The sequence below is a fragment of the Triplophysa dalaica genome, chromosome 19 (assembly GCF_015846415.1).
Source record: "Triplophysa dalaica isolate WHDGS20190420 chromosome 19, ASM1584641v1, whole genome shotgun sequence".
Lineage (NCBI taxonomy): Eukaryota > Metazoa > Chordata > Actinopteri > Cypriniformes > Nemacheilidae > Triplophysa > Triplophysa dalaica.
This window is the reverse complement of record NC_079560.1, coordinates 6,484,955-6,505,996: the sequence shown is the minus strand read 5'-3', so window position 1 is coordinate 6,505,996 and position 21,042 is coordinate 6,484,955. Positions and strand designations below refer to the sequence as shown.

Sequence of the window (21,042 nt, the reverse complement as noted above, 5' to 3'; positions counted from 1 at the left end):
TGCCACATGCGGATATAACCAATAGGAGTCGCTAAAGGCACATTAGTGCACATTTTTTGACATTTCTATCGATTTTGTTGATATCCTTTGATTGTAAATCGTCTAAATATTTTCCAAGTAAAATGCTGTCTAGGTTAATAGCTCCAAGTTGCATCTAACCATTACATGTTCAATGATAAAATAAATAAAAACCACACAGATTTGTTATATTAATATTTTACTGCAAAAATAAATATACAATTCTAAAAAAAGAATAGTTTGTAAAACATGACTGAGACAGGGCAGGTTAGGGTTGCATTCTTCATATAATGACATTACAGAAGGGACATAAACTTTTTGAGTTACATGAGTCTTTGAATGATCATCAGGTCCTGATAACTCAGTTTGACTTCAGAATTTACATGTCCAATTGCTCAAGAATCTGCTTTGTCTTGGAAGAACTCATCAAAATCTGTGTTACTGGGTTCCTCATTTAATTCCTGGGGACAAGAAAATAAAATATAAGTGTGTGAAATCTTGTACAGCAATAAAGTGTGTTTTAATTTGACCCAAAGATCTGGGGAATGTTTATTTGCAACAGGCCAAGATATCACAGATCACTTTTGCTTTTCTACAAATTAACACCAGTTTGCAGAATAGGGCAGTAAGCTGTACAAACCTTGGGCTCTTTAAACTCTAGATCTTCACCATATTGTATAGAGAAGTCTATGTGCTGCAGGACAATGTTGATTCCCTCCTCATCAGTCCGATCAAAGGGCATAAAACGCACCATGCTGTAGTCATCAATCTGAAAATTAACAAGTGAATTTTAACCATTTTGTAAAATTATTTACTGTATTATTTACTGTTCAAAAGGTTTAGAACTTCTAAACTTACCAACCCACATATGGCCTTAGTTAATTTCCTAAATTTCTTGCTTCGCAAACCTACAGAGTTGTCCTCCATCATGGAGTACATATCTGGGTCCAGATATCTGTAAATAAAGCATGCATTGTTACACCTAAAACAGTTCAACAGTAATATGTTCGTCGTGTCGTAGACTCAGAGACATACTTCTCTATTTCCTTCTTTGCCTTTGGACTGAGCAGATCCATCTTGGTCATTATGTTGACTTGTGGTATTTCTAGCATCACCATAGCACTCAAGGCAGCCATAACTCCAGAAATAAACTAGATTATGAATTCAAAGAAATATCACATTTTCCACTTCAATTATTTATAATATTATTTGTTATTATTACTTGAAACAGACACAGCATTTGGTCAATTTACCTTGTATGTCTCAACCATGAACTGCGAGTCAACCAAGAAGACACCACACACACGGAATTCCCATTGCTGTAGCTGTTCCACAAGCTGTCTCATAACAGGCAGATGAGTGTACAGCTCAATCTGACCTGCAATCAAGTAATGCTCATTCTCTACATTCAACAATAGGACAGATTAATTATTATAAGGCTGTATAGCTCCTCACCAGGGCAGTCAAATAGTATGTAGTCATCTTCCACATGACCAAGACTCTCTCCCAGCCAGTCAAAGTTGTTGGCCATGTACTCCATGCAAAAGACCAGTCCTCCATTAGGGCCGAATCTCAGGGAAATATCCTCCATAACGTCATCTACCTGAATCAGTTCTCGAATATCTGCGTTTTAAAATGAATCAACGAAAATTAAAGGAGACCAGGGAGATCTGCATTACAATTTCTTTAAACACCAAGCATCAATGCTTGTAATGTTAAAGACCAATGCATTTATCTGAACTACTTGTAGATCATTGGGTGTATTTTATTAATGTGCTGTACAATATATCCACTGTATATATGCATTCCTAACCTGCCATGACAGGGTAGTTAAAATGCTCTGCAGCTGGATCCAGATTTACCACCTGTACAGATCTGTTGATGGCCTGGCAATGTTCTATCATGGTGGCACAGTACGTACTCTGTGAAAACAAGAAATGACGTATGCGACAGGTTCCATAGATAACTACCAATATATTACATAAGAGTAAAATAATATAAACGGAAATGCCATTCTGATTTAGATTTACAATATATCAGAGAACGAAGCAGGGTCTTACTAACATATTAGTCTAACTTCGTCCAGTCCTAATTTTACCTTTCCACTTCCGGCAGGACCCATCACCAACTGCGCATATCGAGGCATTGTCGCTTTTTTGGCTCACACAACAAAAGATGTAAAATCGTTTTATATTGCAACGAAAACGTTACATGTGATATGTTCTCGAAGCATTATCTTCGTCGCTGCCTACAGTAGCCATGCTTCTTTTACGGTCGTCTACGGAAGCCCGCTGATGTCAAAAAGATTGAACTCACGCAAACGCTGAGGGATCAGGTTGACTGTCACTTTAGAAAACACTTCAACATGAATAAACACCCGAATTTTATTGAGAACGGCGATAAAAGCGATCTGTACAAGACGTCTTATTTCCCGCTAAGGTAAGATTGAAAAGATATCGAGAATCGAATGAAAAACTTTATAAATATTTCATAAATAGTAATAATGTAGTAATCCCATCTGATATAATGTGGTCTAAACAGGTCTAGGCTAAACCATGTGGAAACTGGTAAGATAATACTAATTTATTTTGTATGTTTTGTACATTTTTATATATGTACTACGTAAATTATTATTAATTATGAATTGCAAAATGTACACTGTCAAAAAGATTAAACGATTAATTTCAACTTTTAATGCATATTTATAATCAAAGGTTGTATCTGTTAACATTATATGCATGTAATCATGAATAAATGCTGAAAGTTAGTAAATGCACTTACCTACATGTATAGCCTAACCTTATTATAATGTTTTACAGAAACATTTGTTTCGAGACTTAAAGATTTATACAGTTACTTTAATGACATGACAAGCCTAATATAATTAATACAAAGGTATGCGTTGTAACAAATGAATACATCTACTTTCTGTAATGTTATTATGCTTGAGTTTAATTTTCTATACCACATTAGAAACTGGTCCCATGTGCTTTAAACTTGTGAAATTAAGCAGAATTTACACCTTTTAAATAATGAATATTGTGCCCTTTCTTGAAATATTATGTTCCTAAAGCCTAGTATTATCTAAATATTACATCTTTAATTATAAGGCACACTCTTCATTTACTAATTGTAAAATAACATCATCCTGCACATTGCATACATACACGACAAATGCAAGGTGTCTACCTTATAATTGTGCCATTTATCTGAACTCAAGACACCAGCATGTTATCTCCCCAGCAACCTGACAGGTTTTTTCCATACGGCAGTAGTAAGCTTTATCTGTGTGAATTACAGAAACGTTACACCTGTATTACCAGAGTAACCAGAGTCTCTGACCCAATTGAGTTAAAAACCAAACAGGCATTCCAATAAAAAACCTCAGACCAACAACTATGACAGTACCTATGAACTCATTTTGCCATAAATTATTGATCTCATAGTTGTCACTACAAAGTAACATTATGCCGATCCATTGTACAGCAGTTTTCACTCCGCATATAATTACAGCCAGTGTCATGTGTTTAGTAAACTAATATCTGGTAGTAACTTATTATTATTGTATGTACAGTAATTAAGGGCACTTAGTGTAAAGTGTTACTGAGTATTCAAGCATTTCGTTACCTCTTTATCTAGACCAAACAACTTCAAGATTTGTACATAAAAGGCAGAGACCAGCGAAAGTGGGAGACCAGAATCAGGACATAAAAACTATACATATCCCCAAGGCAATGACTGATGCTCCATTTTTGCAGGTATTTAGGGAAAATATATGCTAAATGATTTCAAGTCAAATGTACAATGATTTATGTTTTTTAATGTCCTTTGGATTCAGCATCCAGCCTTAACACCTGGACAGAAGCGCTTTCTATACAGTATAGCAGAAGCTTACAGTAAAGATCATATGCGGCAGTTGATATGGCAACATTACATGAATGTATTACACCGCTGCATCAGAACAGGTGAAGAGTCATCATCACTGCATATTACGTGGGAATGTTTATTTTTATTATTGTTAAACTATATTATTATTTATTAACATAAACGCTGTATTTTTTATGACAGACCTAAATCCACATGTTAAACCAAAGGTGACGACAACATACAGAACAGAGAGTGTAACAGCACAAGCGGAACACATCACACACTCCCAAACCACAATGACTTTTGGGACAAAAGAACATGGAAGGAAACGTGTGATTGCGGAGAAGGCCAAGAAAACAACCTTGCCTAAAATCACCAGTCATAAAAGGTAAGAAAATGCTATCAAAGACAATACAAAAATCTTCTCACGTAAAATCAATGTGTTCTTAACACTGTTTCTTTAACTATTAAGAGTGTCTTCAAGATTTCCAAAAACAAACAAAGCACAGGCAAGAAGTAAGACTGCAGTAGGAAAACCCACATCTTTGCGAAGTATGTTTACATTGTTCCACACTTTGCACATACTAAATCTCCCCAATCCTGTTTTGAGCTTCTGTATTTAACATTAAATGAAATGTGCTCACATTTTCAGGATCACATCAATGGGATGTTGACCTCGAGTGGGAGACGACAGAGATTGATTCTTATCTCTCTAGACGCATGAGTGGCCTGTCTTTCAATGATTCTGAAGAAGATGAGGACTTTCTGCTTGCTACTTAAAACATACGATTTTTAATCATTAAAGAGCAGTTCATCCAAAATTAGAAAATGTAGTCATCATTTACTCAACCACAAGTTGTTCCAAATCAGTATGAATTTCTTTGTTCTGATGAACACTTAGAAAGACATTTTGAAGACCTTTTTGGTTGCAAGCACTATTCCAAATATCTTTCTCCGTGTTTATGAGAACAAAGAAGTTGACACAGATTTGGAGTAAATGATGACAAAGTATTATTTTTGGGCGAACTGTCTGTCCCTTAAAGTACAATGATGCTTTAAGTCTCAGTTATAGTACCATTTCCTAAATAATCCTAGGAAAAAATAAATCGTCGCTTCTCATGTGATGTGAGGCTTTATTGTACGAAATATGATTTCACATGGACCTTGAAAAACACATCTTATGGCCTTGAAAAAAATTAATAGGGCACATAACATATGAATAGACTATGTCTCCCTAACATTACATTATTGCATTCTGCTGAAACCACGAACCAAAACAACCTTTGATATTCTGATGACATATAAACAGTATTATATATTACATTAAAATAGCGCAACGTTATGATACAGCATATGCACGGTGGGTTCAGATGTGAAGGAATGACAGGATTGGCATCCTGAAAGAAGGCCGCAGACACGATCAGACGTCTTTAAGACTTTTTGTATTCGATTCTCTCAACTTTGACGTCGTCACCAATGAGCTGGTACACGTACGTTACCACAGTGGATGCCTGAATGTCCATCAATACAAACGATGGTGTGATGTTACTGTAAAGAAAGTAGAAATTACACATGTTTAGTACAATAACAGTACAAAATAATCTTGAATATTACCCTCTGTGTATACATGAAAGCAGTAAATAGTAAATATTATACCTTTCCAGTGCATTATAGGCCCCTGTGGCTGATCCAGGGTTAATATAAAATTTGTTCTCATTCTCAAAGGCTTCAAATTTGTGTGTGTGGCCAGAGATGAGAATATCCACATCCAGCTGTCTCTGAAGCAGTGCAAGGCTGGCCATGTCACCCCAAGGTATCACCTGATGGCCGTGGATCAGACCGATTTTAAACTGCCCGACTGTCACCACCTTCTGCTCTGGATAATTCAAGTTCTGTCATTTTAAACCAAAAATAAAGCAGCAATTTGGTTGGTTAAAACCATACATAAACACTGACAGTGTCGTACACTGGAAAAGATGCAGTGAAGGTGAAAATTGTCAATTTTACCTCCTCAAAGTCTCCTCTGACTATGTGAACGTCTCCAGCAAGTGTCTTCAGGTAGTCATAGCTCTCCTTTGTACAGAGATTTCCAGTGCACAGGATGTGCTGAATCTTGCCAGGCACCAATAACTTCTTGAACTTGGCAGGTAAAGTGTTGCATCGGTGGGGAATGTGCAGGTCACCTAACACAAGGACCAGCTATTCAAAAACAAAATCTTGTTAGTGCACAAACTTGTATGTGTAACTGCTAAAGGATAAGAGTAAGGAAAGTAAGTGACACAAGCAATGCATTGCTGTCTGAAAAAAGCATCTTACAATTTTTTTTTATCCACGCGGGACAAACACACAAATGTAACTAAAATGTTAACTTATGACAAAATGTCAGTTTTCCTCAGTCAGCAATTAGGTTAAAGCTTACATTTTAAGCTGAGACAGAGGGCTGCTTCTATGGTCATCGGTTGTTTTGAATTAGACAAACTGCTAATAAGTTTACAGTGAAAGAATCTATATTTTGCCCCCATTTCATACACATGCTATTTTTGTATATCACTATGTTGCACACAGTTTTCTTAGGCACTTTACTTAGGCAGTCTAAAATCTCTTGGTCTTTCAGTACCATGACACTACAACGCTGATGCTATTATAAGACTATGTCTAAAATATGCGAAACATTTTTTATAAAATATACCTAAAGCCCCAAATATGTTGCTCTCTTGCTTAGAAACAGTGCTGTCGCTTGTTTTTCAATTGTTAGGCTAGTAAAAAAGATTATAAGTGAATTCTATATCATGGTCAAAAAGAAAATATACTTTCAAAATTATTTGGCAAAAAAATATATAATTTACGGAGAGCAGTCTAAACAGCAGCAGAACAGAGGGAAACAGAAGTGTAAGGAATCATACTAGATCCAGCTGGTCCCAAGAAAAAAGCGTTACTGTAACATTCAGAAAGACGTAACCCTGAGAGGTCTGGGGATGCACTTACTCTGTGACCAGCCTGAGGAACGGTGGGTGAGGAAGAGGGTGAGGGAGGTGTGGAAGAGTGATCACAGCAAAGAAAAACAACAAAAACATGAAAGATGATGTGGGACAGTAGGAAAACTGAAAAGTGGACAAAAAATATCAAATGGAAAACATAAGTTAGTTTAAATGTTAGGTGATTATGGTTGATAAATGGATGGCACAGTTAGTGTGAAGCGTGAGGTAGCAGTAGCATTATGCTGTGGAGGATTCCTATAAGAACACAGTTTGCCTTTAAACACCACTGACAAACCAAAAACATTTATTATAAACTCTACCCATAATGACCTCTAATTTGATATTCTGTAAATATAGTGAATAATTCTTTGACACTTCATTTTCGGAATTTAGGAGATCTTAAATGAAGTCTTGGTTTGTTTGAGCTAGAAAAACGTTCCTTAAAAAAATATGCATTCTACATTTTAGACTTTAACCCTTATATATATAGACTGTAGGTGCCAAATATGACTATATGGAACCAACATAGATTTACTAATTTAACATTAGCATAGTGTGACGTGTGACCAAACATGCTCGGAAGGAAATTTACAATTACACTGTGGATTTCATCCTAAACTACATAAACGTAGCATCCAAACTTAATACATTGACTGTCACAAGTTATAAAATGTTACAAGCGGAAACAGTGCACCATTTCCTATGAGATTAAATATCAACTAGTTCTATATATTTTGTGCAAATTGCTATAATATAATTTCGGGGTTAATAAGTATAAAAATACTTTTTATACATGATAATATTATTAAGGAAACTAGAGACGATTTCATGTTAGCCACTGTATGCTAGCGGGATGTTATTAGACTCATCACACAGCAGTAAGAAACCACAGAAGTTATCGCTAAAGTGCAACTCATATATAGCCTATATAAAATTGAATACACTCATAGCAGAATAGATTTGATTTATTTATCTATCGGAAAGCAACTGTCTAGATCCTAAGCGGTCAATATGAAATGTCTCAGCTGCGCTAGCCTTCCGCTGTCATGTGACTCCTTTCCTTAAAATCGCAGGTTTACGGAGGGCACATTGCACATCTACAGACGCATTCATATAAATAAACCGAGAGAAGATGAGACTCCTGGCAAATCCTTCTGTCTAATAAAATGTACATTTACCATTTTGTCCAGCTGTGAGTTTGAGACGGACCTCAGGAGGATGATGTTGACTCGAAAGGCCACAACTCTTCCTTCAATTCAGCAAGGCGGCAACAGCACAGCGCCCTCTAACGCACCCAGGAGACATAACATTCGTCAGACACTACAAATCTGACAAAACTCATCTTGAAAATCAATTTAATAAGACAATTGCGCCCTGGACCCCCACCTAAAACAAAAATGAGGGGTTCTTTTGACAATGAAATCATTTTGAGTACATCTTCTTAATCCTGATCACAGACTATCCGAGCATCATTACACATTTTAGATGTCTTCTCTACATCTATTTCCTAGTAGCGTCTCCAATATGATTATAGTTACATTGTTGTCTTGCTTATCTGTTTTTTTTATCTAATACAAGACATTTTTTTCATATAATCAGTTAATCACATCTGGACAATAAATACCATCTTAAGGGAAGTCTTGGAATAATTTAGGTTCTTAGTATTAGTTGAGTGATTAAATCGAAATGAATGTCAGTCCCTTATGTTCTGTAAGTGTGTGGTTTTAAGTCTTGTGTCTTTAAGTTTTAAACTTCCTGTTTTCACTGTTGCCTTGCCCTGACGCATGATCTGGTTGCTTGGCAACTAGAGCCCGAAGTAAACAACAGAAGGGACCGAAGTAAACAACAGAAGGGACCGTACTGAACTCAAATACTGGTGAGTGTGTACATTTATTGGACCTTTTGTTAACATACTAGGCCTAATACTTAATGTTGGAAATCATAAAGAAACTATGGCAAACAATTCCTTGATAAATCATGACAAAAGCATCATTCATCAATATGTGTGAATATCTCCGTTTTACTCCATGAAAATCGGTCCACGAGGCAGAAAAGACAATGCGTCGTTCAGCAGTGAAATCACGGGCAGAAAAAAGCCGCTCCGATTCTGGTCCCTTTAATGCAGCTCCGCCTCCGCCCTCAGTCCGGCCTGTTGAGACTGTAGATACTGTCCCGCTACGCATCACCGAGCCCAACTGGACAAACATTATCACAGAGGAGGAGGATGATGAGCTGGTGGTGGACATCATAGAAGAACTGATGGAAGTTGTGATGGACAGATGCTGTCAGATGGATCTGCAGAGACAGGTGAGTTTTAGCTTGTGTTGTGGAAGTTCGCGGAATCAATTATTTAGGCTAGATAAATACTTACTCTTTAGCGTTTATTTATAAAATGAAGCAATACCATACACAACAGGTTTGCAGTCATTTACTGTAGCTCACATCTTTCTTCCCTTATCCAGTTGATACCTTTCTCAGTTTGCTGGGCGCGCAACAACCTGGTACAGACGCTTGAATGTCTTTTCCTTATGAGAGATGAGGGGGATGATCCAGAACGAGAACAGTTTTGGAAAGAGGACCCAGAACCTCAGCCTTGTGCTATCGATTCGTGGGCTGAGGGATGCGTGCCTGTGGTGCATGCTGCTCAGAATAACAGATAGCTTTATGTCGGGTTTATGACGCCCACCTTGGGCGGTAAATGGAAATTAAGCACTACACCCACAATTCTGTTGTTTAAGTTAGAGGTTATCTTTAAATGCCATTGTCTTTCTGGAGAGATAGGACTGTTCTTGTGAAATAAATATATAAACAAACCCTACTTATCTTAACTTCAGTAGGTTATACACTCTTTATACTTTGTTTTAACAGTAGGACTACATATTGTCTTTAAAGAACTACACAATCGTCTACCATCTAGCTCCAGACCAATGGAATGACGCTGCCAATTTAGTCACAAAGCCTTAAGAATAAACTGACCTCATTATTTTTTTAATAATTATGTATATTTTAACATTACATGCATGCATTTATAATTTATTTTGTGGTCTGTATATATATATTTTTTCAAATTTATTCTAGCAATTCACACTTTCGGCCACAAAGTGTCACTGTTTGATCAGGGAAATGGGAACATGAACATGCTTCTTGTTCATTTCTTTACCCCATGAAAGTATTGACAAAGATAAGAGGTATGTCATGGATTTCCTAAATTTGACTCAGCTTAATGTGCTTGTTTCTTAATAGTTTTACTAACCAATTATCATTTAAATTTAAAAAGCTGAACTAGACAATCTCAAGTTTTTTTTCTCACATATAGCTCATTTTATATTTAGTCTGGATGACATGCAAATGTCTAAAAACGATCTTTCAGACATGACACAACACTTGTGGTGTGTTTAGCCTTAAAACTTTGTGCTTCTTATTTTTTTTCGAGCTCTGTGATTTTAGCTTGAGCTTACCATCTCGTTGGCATGTTGATTGACACGTGACCCTCTGTTTGTCTCATCATACATATTTATGAATATTTTCTCAGTTGTCTTTTAGATATCAACTGTCTGCCTCCTGATGCCGTTGGTGCACCAAACACCAAAACCTAAGGCAGTTTCATAAATGTTTTTATGAATTTAAAAAAACGTTGCCTTTCAAATTTATTCCTCTATAAAGTTCAGTTATTTGGTTCACATCCACACACACAGAAGGGTGTAAGAGCATGTTTTTTGTGTTTCTATGAGAGGCGTTCCAGAAGTTTGACAGTTCAGTTGACGCACAAGCAATGAAATGCGTGATAGGGTGGGCACAAGGGAATATGTTCAACTATTTTACCACCGTTTAAATTCTTAAAGACATTTTAATGAATAAAATGTGACATCTTTCATATCAACCATGAAGTGTTGTGCTTAACAGAAAGCTTTAATTGCTAAAACATTTTTTTCGTCTGACAACCAGAAACCCGATCATTTAGACCTGTGACCTGTTTTTGAGTTCATGACCCACTGGCAGTACAGGGCAGTGCGAAGGTTTACATTTAAGGATTGATAAATTCCTTTCAATGTCTGCTTGACTGAATGGCTACTGTCGTGATTGTCATAGATTCTTTCAGAATACCATTGTTGGGGGTCTGGGATGCTGGGTGTTTGATTGACATTAGAACTGTTTGGGAATCCACGATGCTGAAAGGGCACGTCGTTCTGGAATTCCAAATGTCAAGCGCCTCTCTGTAGTTTGAGCAGTGGGTGGGGACCAGACAAGCAGTTTCTCATTGACAGTTTATGTCACCAACTATATTTACTTCAAATCTCTGAGAGATTAAATTTTTATTATGCACAGCCGTACATGAAAGAAATGAAATGATTCTGACAAATGGTGGTCGCAAAAGATTTACAGCACAGATTAAATGGCAAGCCTATTTTCAACTACAGTTTGTGGTTAAAGTTTTTTTCATACAAACAAAAGTATATGATAAATGGCTTTTTGGCTAACCCAGGAGAATACAGATCAGAATGTTCTCAGTTTTTTCACCTGAACTAACAGCTGTGTACACAATAATAAACATTCAGATTAATAACTTTATCTTTAATGTGTACACATACAGACTATTACTACTCTGACAGAAGTATAAACAAATGTATGTTTTTAATATGCCCTTTGATATTTCAGCTGTACTGTGAGAAATTCCCGATTTTAGGACTAAGGGTATAATAAACAATTCTGTATATGTTTTTGTATGTTCTTTATGTTCCTTATTCCTGTCTATCATAAGGTCTCCTGTTTTTGCCAAGTGGTTGATAGCCTTAGGACAACATCATGTTGACCCTTGGACAACATTTAAATCAACCAATCAGATTTCAGAAATAAATTTACAGTTTATTTAAAATGTAATCTTCCAACCAGGATTAAGTGCTTCTAGGTCATTGTTTTTATCATTTCACTTTGATTTTAGGGGTAAGTTGTGGTTAGGTTTAGGTTTAGGTTTATTTAACAAAATATGTTGTCCTGAGGACATCAAGCACTTGGCAAAATCAGCTCGATGGTCTAGCATACTTGACACGAAAGAGTGATGCAATCAACGTGAACAACAGTTGTCATGGAAACCTCATTCAAACTTAAAAATTATAATACACACAATCATGACAGAATTTTCATGTGTTTTAATATTCAGACTATTGTGCACGGATAAAAATATCACCAGGGACTGATAAATGTTAGTCTGTCAACAAAATCATGTTTATGGAATTCTCACACTGTGGATTTATTTCCCAAAACCCTCTAAGAACTATATTGAAACGTGTTATTCGCAAACGTATTTGCCTTCAAAAAGGACGTGTTTTGATTAAACCTTAAACATTTCACAGACACAGTTTTCACATTTATCATAAAATTCATACACAAGTAGAAAATTGGTTTAATGGTTTCCATAGCCTCGAATAGTTTGCCTCAATTTTCATTGCATATTCCCAAACTCTATTTCACAAATACTCCTCTTAACATCTGCATTCATTTTCCACAAACCTATGAACCGACTCCATGAGCGCTCATTGATTTAAGATTCATGGTCTGGGTTATCTCCGTCCATCTCATCCCAATAAACACACCTCTTATTTTCATTCCTATTTCATTCCTCTTATTTTCCCCTTCACTGAGCTAAACATTCACTGCAATCTTTCCTTTCCATGTGAAAGATTTACATGAGAATCAGTTGCGATTAATGCATTCAAAACTAGAAAATTTGCATCCTTGTGCGTGATGTACCTTTACGTGATGAGACTAAAGTTTGTGTTAGAAATAAGATTGCAGTATCAATCAACTACATAAAGTTGACATGTCAGATACAACACCTCATTATCTTTTATTGAGTTATCAGATTATTCATATGAATGAGGCATTTGATTTACACACAAAGTCCACAATTCATTTCAACCAAACCATTCAATTTTCACAGCAGACTCAGAACCTTGATTTTCTACTTGAAATCCTGATGCTTAGTTGGACTAAATGATGCTTATAAGTACTAAGAAACTACATAAAATGGACTTCAATAACATCCCCTGAAATTTGCCATTTTGCACATGCTGAAAGGACAGAAGGTACACATTTCACAAATCCCTTATTCATAATCATCAATGTAGATATAAGCATTGAAGGAATAGGGACTAACCAGTTGAATTAATAAGGTTATGATTGGACAAATATTTGAATAAACTGAAAAAGATAATGAAAGGTTATGTATAAAAGCAACAAATTACAATTCATTAAAAGTAATTTGTGCTTCAATAATTTCAACTGATTTTGCATCAGAAAAATAATACAAGGCTTATTTGTTTAATCATGATTTCAAAGTCACAGCAGTTCAACCGCTATCAAAAGTTGGTAAACATCAATACAATTTTCATGGTTGAACGGAACTACAAAATACAGTATGTGCTCAGGCTTATGCATTTTCTTTCTCAGAAACACCAGAAAGTTTGATTCTTTCTGTCTCTTCTCTTTCCACGGCTTGTCTTTTATCTCTTTCTTCTCCTTCCACGTGGTATCCCACCATCAGCTGATACACCATCACACCAATCCCAGCACCCATGAAGGGGGCAAAGATGGGTACAAGAGACCAGAAAGAGTTTGCTCTGTGATGGATAGAATATGTAAACAGTGTTAAAAAGTATTTATTCCATATATGAAACATTTAAAGCAAGACATCACTTACGTAGGATGAAGCAACACAATCTCACAGGAATTTGTAATAATTTTACAAGCTGGCTAATATTGTGTGATACTGATATTATGAAATGAAAGAAAATGTGACTTTAGTGAGCACTCACGTGAAGACTTCTGAGCCCCATCCAGCAATTGCAGTAAAGAGTCGAGGTCCCAAATCTCTGGCTGGATTTACAGCGTAGCCTGAGTTAAAACCCATGGACAGACCGATCACCAGAACTACAAACCCCACAGTGAAGGCCTCCAATCCTCTCGGGACGGGGTTATTGTAGGGGTCGATGATTGCCAGGATACACACGATCAGAGATGCAGTGCCGATCATCTGTTGGAGAGATATGGTTGAAATTAAAAATGGCTTGTTTTTATTCACATGATGACAATTGTATATGTTGAAATATTTACTATGGCCTTCTTACGGACTCAAACAAACCCAAAAAGGGAATAAAAGGCACAAAACATCCAACAATATAACTATTGTGAACAATGCTGGCTTCTATGTCTTACCTGATCAAAAAAGCCGTTGAGCAAAGTGAGGTGTTTGGAGGGGTATGTCGCAAAAATCCCAGCTGTTGCATTATCCCCGACAACGACCAGAGACCCCTGCCCATAATCCCATATTGCATCTGCAAAGCATTAAGTCATCAAAGGCTCTCAAGAGTTCTTAACCACAACCCTCATAAACCGAGCAATGCTAGTTTATGTTAGCTTTAACAGGATATGAAAGAAATCCCGGTATTCACGATCACAATAAACTTCCACAGCACTAAAACTCACCAAAATACATGCTGAATATTATTCCTGAGCCAAGAAAAGCCCCCAGAGTCTGGCCCAGGAAATACACAGGGAACTTCCTCCAGGGTTCCCTCCCCAACAAGCAAAGGGAAAAGGTCACCGTAGGGTTTATGTGACCTCCTGAGGAACACAAGCTTAACAGGTTAAAGTCTGGGTAGAGGGCTTCCAACTGAAACATTTTCATAACAATTTGAGACAAGGATCTGATTTAATCTCTGTCTAGGAACCTGGCTTTTCACTTCCTGTCAATTTTCTCTCAATGTTCCTCAGTTGTCAAATTGCATGTAAGATTTCTTGTCATTATCTACAGAATCGTCACCATCATCTTGTTGTTCTTCAACCCTTTCTTCATTCTTCGATATCTAAACAGACAGTTGCCTAAAAATGGAAAAGAATGCAGTGGAACTACAGCAGTTGCAATCCACCTGTTCAATGTTCAGGTGAAAGACTTTATGTCATAATATCTGCTTATTGTTTTGTGGTTTTGCTTGTTTTGGAATGACTCACTGCAGAAAAATGTTAGATCTAAAGTCCTGAATTTCCTGTGTTCTCCCAGGAAAGAAAAATAACTTGACATAGAAAACTTTTTATGACCAATCTTACCAGAGACTTGCCCACAAATGAGGATTCCCAGTGTGGCAGCAAATCCGAAAGCGAAATTTACTGTTAGGAACATTCCGTGAGAGCCTCCACTAAGAACCAACTGGGCAACAGCACCGCAACCAAACATCTGTAAAGAGAGAAATCAGGAAATCCAAATAAATGTTACAGTCTTTGCAGACACGCCAACATGGGTTCAGCCACAAATTACTTTCTTTCTTCTGCAGAACACAAAAGAAGATATTTTAAAGAACGGTTGTAACCAAACAACATGGCCCCACTGGCTTCCATTATATGGACATGAAACAATTGAGACACAGAATATCTTTTTTTGTTTTATGTACAAGTTTTGAATGACATTAATGTAAATAAATGATGACGAATTTGTCATTTTGGGGTAAACTGTTCCTTCAATTTCCTATAAATATTCTAATGAAAGTCTGTTAAATAACTTTGGAGACCCTCATTCCTGTCTTGACTAAAGACTGCATGTAAAGAATGTGAAATGTTATAGGCACCATGTGGATTCCTTAGACAACCGTGTGTGTATTTTCACTTTCCCGTTGTGTGATGCCCTCTAGCCTGTCTGTGTTTGCCAGCCGTTATTGAGCTGCATGATCAACTTCTGGATGGGGTTCTTACAGACCGCAGTACCATCAGAAAACAACAGACGCACACGAGGGAGTTCTACTTTTCTCCAGATATTGCCGTTCTGAAGTCTAAGTTTCCATTGAAAACAGATGAGACAAGATGTGGTTTAACCTTGTCAAATTCATTCCGGAAATGGACTGTCTTGAATTTCAGATTATGGACCCTGTTATCTCCAGCTACTGCTGGTTATGAACAGTGGGTTGGCTGACCTGCTAACTGCATGTAAGACTCTTTATTGTTCTGATCTCAGTAGTATTTTTTTGTACCGCATGACCCCGAATGTGAGGTCACCAAACCAGGTTTATCCAGAACATTATAATTTATACTTTTTTTGCTTCATTAGCTATATTTAAAACTTTCATTTAACACAATTCTGTATTACAGCTTTTTAGGCCAATGTAAAATAACCTGAAGACATTATTATTAAAAGCAGGACGAACAAGAACATAAAATGCTTCTCAGCACAATAAGGTTTGCTCTAAAAACAGTCATTTGCAAAATGAAGACATCATTGATATTTGGTAGAGAAATACATTTTCCCTCAAGTGTAGCTGAAAGGAAACTACAGGCATTTCGGTAGATAAAAGGATCTAGATTATTTTTGATGTCCTGCATGCATTCAATCATGTGGTTCTCATCCAAGATAAAATATCCCATTTTTGCATCAATAATTATCTGTCATTATCAGTCTTTCATCTTGAAAGCTTTGTTTTTACAAATTAATTTTCTCAGCTTAACTGAGTTTTTTTTACATGAATTCTATTTTTTCTACCTTCACAATACCTAGAAAGTAAACCTAATGTAAATAACACTTTATTAAGATGTTTTATGATCACTAGTCCTCTGAATGGCAAATGTTGACTTTGATTCAGATCAATAACTCAATCTATTATGCACCTAAAGTTGACTGCAGTATAATAATACATCATTCATCAATTTAATCTGAAACCAGATCACTATCAACACTAACTCATCGATGACAAAAACAAAACAGATGTCTCACCACTAGAATGAGGGTGCCTAGACATTCTGCCAGCGCCTGTCGCATCAGCTTGTTCCGAACCTGAAAGATCTGAGCCATCTTTTCCAGGAAAAGCTTCTGTCTTCCCATAATGCCTCAGGATAGTTTAATGATGCCGATAACGGGGTTAACTGCCAGCACTTGGTAAGTGTGCCTGAGCATAGAGGGCGATGTCATTTATGTACCTCTGATGGTCCCACCCTCAGTCACTGAAAAATCAGAATTTCCTCAACTTTTCCCTCCTTCAATGTCTACCTCCTCCCATTTCATGTCCAACACACAATCCTTCATGTTCAATCTTCATTTCAAGCTCTCTATACCAGCTTTGTTATGAATGTGTCTGTGATGACCATGATAGTGACGTTTTTTCCCTTTTTCATGTTTTATTGTTTTTGCTAGTCCCTTTTTTCGCTGACTGTGTGGATTAGAATTAAGACCATAGGAACAGTGGTTGTCAAATACTTTAGGTTTCAAGGGAGCATTTATGCCCATGGTTTGGCAAGGGTTTAAAACACATCGCAGATGCTTATTTAAAGTCAGAATATTTTCAGACTTTCAGAATGTTTACCAATGACCCTATAAAATCTTTTCCTGTATATACAGAGAAACATACGAAGCAGTAACAAACCCAATGCTTCAATCTTATATGTGTTCTACTTAGTTTTACAAATCCTTTGCATTTTTTTACAGCTTTCTTGGTGTGAACAACCAATATTCCACATGATAGATAAAAGCTAGAAAAATAGATGATATAAGAGGAGACAAAGAGAAAATGCACTGCACGTAAAAGCACAAAAAAACAGGACTGTATATATGGCTGACACACAGTGGGAAACATTCAGGGCAAAGGAGGGTTATTTGAAGTTTTGTCGTGTTTGATGGGATACAGCAAAAACTATTGCAAGAGCTTCATGGTGAGGATGTGCAGAACTGTTGCTGGAAATATTTTGAACTCCAGGTTTACCTTCATCGACTGTCTCTGCCCTGAGTGAGCCCTGGGAGGAACAACTGAGGCCTTCTTGATCAGTTTGTACATATTTGGTATATCCGGAGAGCCGGTATTGCTCTCCAAGTGACCGAATATAAAGACACACAACAAAATTTTTAGAAAAAATGAAGGTCATATGGAAGTAAAAAGAAAGACTGGTCATTACACTGGTCATTACAATTGCAGTGTTCTAAATCACATACTGTGACAGTACGTACTGAACTTTAATAAGTACCTACCTATTGACCGTTAAATCAGTATGTTCTATATGAGTGGTAGTAGAATGAATACACTTCGGACACACTATATCGGCCTTTTTTTATTGGCATGTGACTGGTATGTTCTTTGACCTATGAAGTATTAACTACAAGCTGTATGTTGGTTAAAACATAATTTAGTCACCAAAATATTTTATTGCCACTTACTTTTGAAAACGAACATTCGCCTTACACCGTGTCCAGGATGAGGCGCATTACACAACAAAAGACAAAAGAACACATTGAAACCCATTATAATTTTACATTTTGTCCCAGTGTAGACACGCCGCGTGTCCGAAACTGTCTACTTCCATACTATATAGTAGCCGAATATGAGTATGAGTCATGAGTAGTATGTCTGAAACCTCAGTAGGCCTATGTATAAAGAGGTAGTTGAGTAATACTCGGATTGTCTACTACTTAATATCCATCACATGGACAGTTCTCCATCTCATGATGCAACAGGAGCAGAGCAACGGTCCAATAATTTTTTAGGCCTAATCGAATAATAGCGAAAAACTTCAAACATGTGTCCGTTTATCAAATGTAAGTGCAGATGAATTAATTTCTTGTGATTAAATTATATTTTACCTACATGGGTAAAGAGCATGGGTCACATGACAATAAAACATGGCAGATGCAGTTATTCCGAAATCTTTTCATACTACCCCCACACATACTATGTAGAACGTACTGTTTTTAACAGTCTATAAGTATTCTTCATTTAAATCACAACATACTGTCATAGTATGCGATTTCGGATGGAACAACAGACTTAAAGTATTCCACTATTTTTATTTGATTTACTTTTGAAATGTGACCATTGCTTAGCTCCCGTGGCATAATGGCATAGAATGGTGTCCATTCAACGACACTCACAAATCTCAGCAGAAGCCGTACACCATCCGGTCTCGCCTACTGTTTTTACGCATATTGAGGTTTCGGACGTACTGTTCATGACTCATATTGATTCTCGCCTACTATACAGTATGGAAATAGGTGTATGTTTTGACCAGCTCGCACAAAAATCTGTAATATTTATCTTCATTTTTTTTTAATAAAGATCTAATAGAAATATTTGTATATTCAGATGCACCTGCCGCAAAGAGCAATGCCCCACGAAGTTGCACGTTTTTGGATGCACGAGCACCGCCTCCGCTAATGAAGCGGCCCACGTTTTGCCCCTTACGCATGTTTCCCGTTAAAAAACGAATTGGACAAACGCGACCGCCGCGTACCGTGTGAATCCACCATTACTATACTTTTCGTCTCGTCTCTTCTTCGTCCTGGGAAAATTGTTGACGAATATTTTCACTAGCGCAGCCTACTGTTTCAACCACCCTTAATTGAATATTGAGTCTTTATCGTTTAAAAGCATAATTAATTGCATATTGCAATCCATAAGTAAATACACGCAACTCTTTCGCTCACTTGTGAGGATGAGCCAAACCCCTCATTTTTTAAATGTATAAACTGCATTATTTTTTTAACACCAAAGCGGTTGCTTCACGGAATAAATAGCCATGGTGACAAAAGGGCTCACTAACATGACTCATCTTCAAAAACTGTGTGAAATTTACAAAAGTAGTTCCATATAGTCACAGAGATGGTGTGCTGAATATGACCGCGTACTTGAAGCGTTCAAAACAGTACACGTTTCCACCGGTAGGCTACAGCAGCACACCGTTGATAGGCGCGTCTCACCGGAAGCGCGTTTTGAGTTGATGAGACGTGATAGGAAACCAACCGAGGGCCGAGAAGGCAGACACGCAGACACGCACGCACGAACACTCGCACACACGCACACGAACGGTGACCATCTGGCAACGGGTTTTGTCCTCGGGCACCAAGTTGCCCCGAGTCCATGGCTACTCTTACCTGAGTCACAGATGAAGTCAGCCAGGCATGAAAGAGCAGGCTTTGCGCTGTCTGCTGTGGTTGCAGCATCAGATGTTTGAGATATCCTGCATCTATCTGAGCTGGAAAGCAGAATGAGAAAGTCTCGAGCTGTAAAATATGCTGGAGTTTAACTGATGGAATTGAAAGTCGGATTTTAGCGTAACTGACACACGCACACACAGGATTATGTTGGTATATTTGGGGGTATTTTCCACAGACTTCTATTGCTTTTATACCAAACTATTAGTATTTTGTATACATTAATTCTACGTACACCTCTAAATCTAACCCCTACAGAAACATTTAGGCATTTTTATATTCGTAACAATTTGGTATGTTTATTGATCAAGTTCCCTCATGGCCACCGCTGGCTTTTTGCATGGTTATGTTTTCATTCAAGGCATATTTTAAAATGTTTATGCCATTGGCTGGCCCTCCGTTTTGTATAGGTTTTCTATCCTTTATGGGTACATTTGTTCCCCACCATAGATGCAAAGCTGAACCCCACACAGATTATAGGAATCCTCGTCCTTGTTCTTGCCATTGGCTCCACCATTGAAATTGCATTCGGTATTGCTGCCATGGATACCAAAAGGATGTGTCTGCAGTATCTGTTAGATCTAAAAGTTTTCTTCTTTTATGGCGGAAGGGAAAACTGGATTGCAGTATTATTACAATTGCTGTGATTGTGATTGCAACTATTAAGAGACTAATAATCTGTGTAATGGCAAAGGCCAACTGTATCATCATCTGCTCCCAATAAACAAGTGCAGCTATGGATTGAATTCAGTTCAATTTTGTAGTGGAAATCTTCCCCTATAATAATAATAGTAATATCAGAGAACTGTAGTCGCAGTGATTGTGTTCTGTACCGATGCGTTTCAATGTGTTCTTTCATGTGAACGTATGCTTGTGATTTTTCATCTTCTGCAGTATATATGTAGGCAAAGCAGATGTTTAGGGAAGCATAAAATAATTTACCATTTCCTGATACAATGTGCATAAATGTTTAAAATTGCATCTGTATTTCATATCCATTACATGTCGAGCAGCTGAAAGCTGTATGTCAGCGTATGCATTGAACCTGTTTTGTCCGTTCCATCAGTAGATATTGATATGTTGACAAATTGTTTTGAGACCGATTTTCAAATTCGATAGCCATTGATCATCTTTGGAGTGCTTGCCAGCCAAGATTGACCTCTGCTGTGAACTGTAATGGGATTGACCTCAAATATAAATCATCAAACTAAAAATATTTTTTCT

The 21,042-nt window shown here is 37.1% G+C and overlaps 5 protein-coding genes across 7 annotated transcripts; 2 read left to right on the top strand and 3 right to left on the bottom strand.

Annotated features, from left to right (window-relative positions):
* Window positions 1-200: 200 nt before the first annotated feature.
* Window positions 201-2,309, bottom strand: gpn3 (GPN-loop GTPase 3). Its single transcript, XM_056730211.1, has 8 exons — window positions 2,117-2,309; window positions 1,832-1,940; window positions 1,474-1,641; window positions 1,272-1,396; window positions 1,054-1,169; window positions 877-973; window positions 659-787; window positions 201-479 (listed from the first exon to the last, which is right to left on the bottom strand). The coding sequence occupies exons 1-8, from the start codon at window positions 2,162-2,164 to the stop codon at window positions 414-416; spliced, it is 858 nt and encodes a 285-aa protein (XP_056586189.1). The 5' UTR covers window positions 2,165-2,309; the 3' UTR covers window positions 201-413.
* A 50-nt stretch (window positions 2,310-2,359) lies between these two features.
* LOC130408230 (uncharacterized) lies at window positions 2,360-4,991 on the top strand. The gene is made up of 6 exons (XM_056731716.1): window positions 2,360-2,457; window positions 2,560-2,585; window positions 3,658-3,776; window positions 3,857-3,983; window positions 4,087-4,273; window positions 4,521-4,991. Exons 1-6 carry the CDS (start codon window positions 2,384-2,386, stop codon window positions 4,663-4,665), a joined length of 678 nt encoding a protein of 225 aa, XP_056587694.1. The 5' UTR covers window positions 2,360-2,383; the 3' UTR covers window positions 4,666-4,991.
* Window positions 4,992-4,998: 7 nt separating this feature from the next.
* vps29 (VPS29 retromer complex component) lies at window positions 4,999-8,153 on the bottom strand. The gene is made up of 4 exons (XM_056730212.1): window positions 8,042-8,153; window positions 5,893-6,084; window positions 5,542-5,777; window positions 4,999-5,433 (listed from the first exon to the last, which is right to left on the bottom strand). Exons 1-4 carry the CDS (start codon window positions 8,042-8,044, stop codon window positions 5,316-5,318), a joined length of 549 nt encoding a protein of 182 aa, XP_056586190.1. The 5' UTR covers window positions 8,045-8,153; the 3' UTR covers window positions 4,999-5,315.
* A 464-nt stretch (window positions 8,154-8,617) lies between these two features.
* LOC130407419 (uncharacterized protein C2orf81) lies at window positions 8,618-11,577 on the top strand. The gene is made up of 3 exons (XM_056730215.1): window positions 8,618-8,739; window positions 8,914-9,170; window positions 9,326-11,577. Exons 2-3 carry the CDS (start codon window positions 8,922-8,924, stop codon window positions 9,521-9,523), a joined length of 447 nt encoding a protein of 148 aa, XP_056586193.1. The 5' UTR covers window positions 8,618-8,739; window positions 8,914-8,921; the 3' UTR covers window positions 9,524-11,577.
* A 1,112-nt stretch (window positions 11,578-12,689) lies between these two features.
* aqp3b (aquaporin 3b) lies at window positions 12,690-19,869 on the bottom strand. Of its 3 annotated transcripts, none has more exons than XM_056730210.1 (6): window positions 19,759-19,869; window positions 14,967-15,093; window positions 14,346-14,483; window positions 14,076-14,194; window positions 13,676-13,893; window positions 12,690-13,480 (listed from the first exon to the last, which is right to left on the bottom strand). In XM_056730210.1, the coding sequence occupies exons 1-6, from the start codon at window positions 19,825-19,827 to the stop codon at window positions 13,291-13,293; spliced, it is 861 nt and encodes a 286-aa protein (XP_056586188.1). In that variant the 5' UTR covers window positions 19,828-19,869; the 3' UTR covers window positions 12,690-13,290. The 3 variants fall into 3 exon arrangements, with proteins under 3 accessions (XP_056586188.1, XP_056586187.1, XP_056586186.1); XM_056730209.1 differs by lacking the exon at window positions 19,759-19,869 and adding an exon at window positions 17,600-17,678; XM_056730208.1 differs by lacking the exon at window positions 19,759-19,869 and adding an exon at window positions 16,618-16,761.
* Between the last annotated feature and the right edge of the window lie 1,173 nt (window positions 19,870-21,042).

Coding starts and splice junctions, on each gene's coding strand:
- gpn3 (XM_056730211.1), bottom strand. CDS start 2,164: ATGCCTCGATATGCGCAGTTGGTGATGGGTCCTGCCGGAAGTGGAAAG. Junction 1,642..1,831: donor TAACTACCCTGTCATGGCAG/GTTAGGAATGCA, acceptor TTTAAAACGCAG/ATATTCGAGAACTGATTCAG. Junction 480..658: donor TAGAGTTTAAAGAGCCCAAG/GTTTGTACAGCT, acceptor TCTTGTCCCCAG/GAATTAAATGAGGAACCCAG.
- LOC130408230 (XM_056731716.1), top strand. CDS start 2,384: ATGAATAAACACCCGAATTTTATTGAGAACGGCGATAAAAGCGATCTG. Junction 2,458..2,559: donor ACGTCTTATTTCCCGCTAAG/GTAAGATTGAAA, acceptor TGGTCTAAACAG/GTCTAGGCTAAACCATGTGG. Junction 3,777..3,856: donor CTGATGCTCCATTTTTGCAG/GTATTTAGGGAA, acceptor CTTTGGATTCAG/CATCCAGCCTTAACACCTGG.
- vps29 (XM_056730212.1), bottom strand. Junction 5,778..5,892: donor TCAGAGGAGACTTTGAGGAG/GTAAAATTGACA, acceptor TTAAAATGACAG/AACTTGAATTATCCAGAGCA. Junction 5,434..5,541: donor GCCTATAATGCACTGGAAAG/GTATAATATTTA, acceptor CTTTCTTTACAG/TAACATCACACCATCGTTTG.
- LOC130407419 (XM_056730215.1), top strand. CDS start 8,922: ATGCGTCGTTCAGCAGTGAAATCACGGGCAGAAAAAAGCCGCTCCGAT. Junction 9,171..9,325: donor AGATGGATCTGCAGAGACAG/GTGAGTTTTAGC, acceptor TCCCTTATCCAG/TTGATACCTTTCTCAGTTTG.
- aqp3b (XM_056730208.1), bottom strand. CDS start 16,725: ATGGGAAGACAGAAGCTTTTCCTGGAAAAGATGGCTCAGATCTTTCAG. Junction 15,094..16,617: donor TAGGCACCCTCATTCTAGTG/GTGAGACATCTG, acceptor CTCTCTTTACAG/ATGTTTGGTTGCGGTGCTGT. Junction 14,195..14,345: donor AATATTCAGCATGTATTTTG/GTGAGTTTTAGT, acceptor AATGCTTTGCAG/ATGCAATATGGGATTATGGG.